This window comes from Palaemon carinicauda, chromosome 21 (genome assembly GCF_036898095.1).
Source record: "Palaemon carinicauda isolate YSFRI2023 chromosome 21, ASM3689809v2, whole genome shotgun sequence".
Lineage (NCBI taxonomy): Eukaryota > Metazoa > Arthropoda > Malacostraca > Decapoda > Palaemonidae > Palaemon > Palaemon carinicauda.
The window spans coordinates 58,167,822-58,172,821 of NC_090745.1; the positions used below are offsets into that span (position 1 = coordinate 58,167,822).

General features: G+C 38.1%; 1 protein-coding gene across 1 annotated transcript in view; it reads left to right on the plus strand.

The window, feature by feature from the left end:
* The window catches only part of LOC137615285 (xanthine dehydrogenase/oxidase-like), a 194,477-nt gene that overhangs the window by 128,031 nt on the left and 61,446 nt on the right, over window positions 1-5,000 (plus strand). Inside the window, exon 4 of the mRNA XM_068345018.1 lies at window positions 4,882-5,000. This exon is cut by the window's right edge and continues 117 nt beyond it. Coding sequence (XP_068201119.1) covers window positions 4,882-5,000 — 119 coding nt within the window. The remainder of the gene's footprint in view (window positions 1-4,881) is intronic.

A 5,000-nucleotide genomic window follows, 5' to 3' on the forward strand; every position in this document is an offset into this window, starting at 1 on the left:
TTGCATCCTTCATTCACTCTCTGAGGTACATCTGCTTCCACTCCACCATTTTCTGCAACAACAGACTCCAAGTACTTAAAGTGATGCACCTTCTCAAGTAACTCTCCATTCAACATGACATTCAACCTCGCACCACCTACCCTTCTCGTACATCTCATAACCTTACTCTTACCCACATTAACTCTCAACTTCCTTCTCTCACACACTCTTCCAAATTCTGTCACTAATCGGCCAAGCTTCTCTTCCATGTCCGCAACCAGTACAGTATCATCCGCAAACAACAACCGATTTATCTCCCATTCATGGTCATTCTCGTCTACCAGTTTCAATCTTCGTCCAAGCACTCGAGCATTCATCTCTCTCACCACTCCATCAACATACAAGTTAAACAACCACGGTGACATCACACATCCCTGTCTCAGCCCCACTCACTTCATTTCCTATCCTAACACATGCTTTACTACCTTTGTAGAAACTTTTCACTGCTTGCAACAACCTTCCACCAACTCCATATAACCTCATCACATTCCACATTACTTCCCTATCAACTCCAGATCCATAAACGCAACATACACCTCCTTACCTTTTGCTAAATATTTCTCGCATATCTGCCTAACTGTAAAAATCTGATTCATACAACCCTTACCTCTTCTAAAACCACTCTGTACTTCGAAGATTGCATTCTCTGTTTTATCCTTAATCCTTTTAACCAGTACTCTACCATACACTTTTCCGACTACACTCAACAAACTAATACCCTTCGAATTACAACACGCATGCACATCTCCCTTACCCTTATATAGTGGTACAATACACGCACAAACCCAATCTACTGGTACCATTGACAACACAAAACATATATTAAACAATCTCACCAACCATTCAAGTACAATCGCACCCCCTTCCTTCAACATCTCAGCTCTCACACCATCCATACCAGATGCTTTTCCTACTCTCGTTTCATCTAGTGCTCTCCTCACTTCCTCTCTTGTAATCTCTCTCTCATTCTCATCTCCCATCACCGGCACCTCAACACCTGCAACAGCAATCATATCTGCCTCCCTATTATCCTCAACATTCAGTAAACTTTCAAAATATTACGCCCCCCACCTTTTCCTTGCCTCCTCTCCTTTTAACAACCTTCCATTTCCATCTTTCATTGTCTCTTCAATTCTTGAAGCAGCCTTCCTTACTCTCTTCACTTCTTTCCAAAACTTCTTCTAATGCTCTTCATATGAATGACCCAATCCCTGACCCCACCTTAGGTCAGGTGCCCTCTTTGCCTCACTTACCTTGCGCTTTACTACCACATTTATCTCTCTATATCTTTCATACTTCTCTACACTATTACTCTGCAGCCATTCTTCAAAAGCCCTCTTTTTCTCTTCCACTTTTACCTTCACTCATTCATTCCACCATTCACTGCCCTTCCTCATGCTGCCTCCAACAAACTTCTTGCCAAACACATCACTTGCAATCCCAACAAAATTTTCTTTTACTAACTTCCACACCACCTCTAAATTACCAGTTTCTCTTACTTTCACTTCGTCATATGCCATTATCAACCTTTCCTGATATTTACTTTTTACCCCCGGTTTTATTAGCTCTTCAACCCTCACTAGCTCCCTTTTACATCCACCTACTCTATTCCCCCACTCTTTTGCTACAACTAATTTTCCTTCCACCAGAAAATGATCAGACATACTGTTAGCCATACCCCTAAACATGTGCACGTCTTTCAATCTTCCAAACATTCTTTTAGTTATCAACACATAATCCATTAAAGCCCTTTTTACTACTCTTCCATTTGCCACTCTTACCCATGTATACCTGTTTTTATCTTTCTTTTTGAAAAAGCTAGCACTTATTACCATCTCTTGTTCAACACACGTATCTACCAGTCTCTCACCACTCTCATTTTCACCTGGTATGCCATACTTCCCAATGACACCTTCTACCTCTCCAGCACCCACTATAGCATTTAAGTCACCCATGACAACTACATGATTCCTTCTACCCAGTCCTTCTACACACCTAGTTAATTCATTCCAGAACTCATTCCGCTCTTCCTTTTTCTCACTACCTGGCACATACGCACTGACAAACGCCCAACATTCCCTACCCAACCTAACCCTTACCCACATTAACCTAGATGATATCTCCTTCCATTCCACTACTTTACCTGTCATCCATTCACTCAGCAATAAAGCCACACCCTTTCTCGCCCTTCCCCTTTCAATCGCAGACACTCTACCAGACATTTCACCAAACATCACTTCACCCTTTCCTCTCATCTTTGTCTCATACAAGGCCAATACATCCGTCCTTCTATTCCTAAACATACTTCCAATCTCACATCTTTTACTCTCTTTCGTACTACATCCACGCACATCCAAACACTCCAAAACTAGAGTGCGGGGAGCAGTTACTCTTCCCCCAGCTCCATCTCTTTGTTGACGTCTCGCAGGATTATATACAGGAGAGGGGGTTCCCAGCCCCCTTGTCCCGTCCCTTTTAGTCGCCTCTTACGACACGCAGGGATAACGTTGGCGCTATTCTAATTGTCTTTATGATCCCGCGGCCACAGGGGGCATATATATATAGACTCAGTATATATGTATACGGAGGGAATTATAGGGTAAATATTAAGATATACTTATTCAGTAATATGCTTGTGTCCTTATGCCACATTGTTTTATTTTGTGCGTCCAACAAACCTGAAGCTTCTCTCACCTGTTAAGACTAATCCTTAGGTAATTGTTAGCTTGTTCCATTTTGTACATGGAATGGAGAGGTAATGGAAAAGCATTTCTGTATGTACAGGGCAAAATAACAAGCCAGTCATGAATATGATGGGAAAATCTCCTGGGTCAAACAAACACAGAGACAATAAACTGCTTAGGCATAAACCATAGCAGATAGCCAGACTACGATAGTCAATTTCTAAGTGAGCCAATACACTGTAAAATTTTCAGTCAACTTATGTAACTTTTGATTAAATTTACTCAACCTTTCAAGGAGGTAAAGCCAATCAATTCTGCTTTTGGAAATGGGTTTCATTATTTTACAAAGTTAAAAGAACCTAAGTGAATTCATAATTCGACCTTCTTGACTTCCAAAACCATGCTTTATTTTACTTGTTACTTTTTTGCAATCTTATCATTATGGATTCTCGAATGATAACCTTATGATGGCAAATATACTGGAAAATACTAATGTCAAATGTGGATATTATGGAAAAATATTGGATAAGACGTCTGCAAAGTGAGAGAAGGGAAGGAGAGCAAATTTAGGAAATGAGAGCTAAGTGAGAGAGGGTCAGCATACGTTTGATTGTTTAACAAACTTACCAAAAACATTTGGCTTTGGCTATACCAGGGCATGAGTAAATGCCCTAATTAACGGGATTTGAAAATGCATTATAGTATCAAAAATCATGGGACGGTCTACAGAGTGCTGCGTCAAAGTACTATTCTGATAGAATAATTAGTATGGGAGAAATAAAAAAATAAAAATAACACATTACCTCTTTTTTTAATTTCATTAGTATATGTTCTTCGTGGGGCTTCCCATATTTATAAAAATACCGATAACTGAACAACTTATCCCACATCTTTCGTTTTACCATTAGTAGAATATTAACATCTTGTCTGGAATTCTACAGCCTACAAAAATATCTATCATGGAAAGAAACTTAATGTAATTCGAGGTTTGAATAATTTCTTTAAAATCATAATTATGGAGCATGTCATGATGTCTATCACTTGAAGACACAAAGTTTAATTTTGACAATGAACTTGTGGCTCAACACATTCTGCATGTGTCTCTGGAGTGAATGCACAAATACCATTCATTTTGCCTAGTGGTAGAACTGCTTCCACGCATTCGAGCAATTCTCGTGGCTCATATGGATGCGATTGCTCAGTGGGCTAAGAGGGGCTCTCAATAATACTTTCAAGTTTCCCTGGACTTAATAATAATAATGATAATAATAATAATAATAATAATAATAATAATAATAATAATAATAATATTGCCATGCCAAGCAGATTTTCATTTACAAAGTTACTCTTACAAATAAACAGATAATTTAGCAATGTATTTATTACTTTAACACTAGATGGATCGTCAACAATCTTAAAAAACTTTCTCAAGCCATTTTTGTGCAATTAAAGATCTAAAATTCCGAATGTGCTTCTCAAAAGTAAATTTGCAATCAAGTACCACAACTAGAATTTTAAATGAATGTCATAGAATACTTAATGGTCGAGCGCTTCATATTCACTTCATGCCTTGCATTCCGCATAAGACTAAAAGTAGGTTAACTAATGTTGGAAGAAGAAAGAATAGTATCAAGTTGCACAATCATGAAAAATGTTTTTGATGAATACGGAAGATCAAGAGAATCTTTAACCAAAAAACTTCACAGGAAACGGAGATTAATACTTGTTCTTCAATGCATGTTACTAACTTTAAGATGTGAATGTGCCTCTCGCTTTCTCTCTAGAATCTTTGAAATAGAATTTCATCTTCGGAAGATTATTATTTACTCCATCCGTACTGAGATATGAAATTGATATCTCTAAAAGAAAAAAAAATAAATATAACTGCGTCTCTTTAACGTTTAAGTTTACTCTATTTCATTTTTATTTTGGGTAGAATAATATTAAAATAGCTTCTTTCTAAATAAAGGGTTTCGAGAACTGAACCTCTAATTATTGCAGCAGACTTCATAAACTCGCGAAAAAGTCATTAGTCGATAATACGGTTCTTTGTAATATTTTTCAAATACAGTATTTACTCTCAGTCATAGTGACATATAAAAGTTATTTAAGATGCAATTGTAATAAGAAAGTAACAATTTTTCGTTCTTGACTCCAGACACTATTCCGTCAACGCTTGTCTCACTCCTGTGGCCTCAGTCCACGGTTTAGCCGTAACTACTGTAGAAGGCATAGGGAGCATCAAAGACGGCCTGCACGCTGTTCAGGATCGTCTGG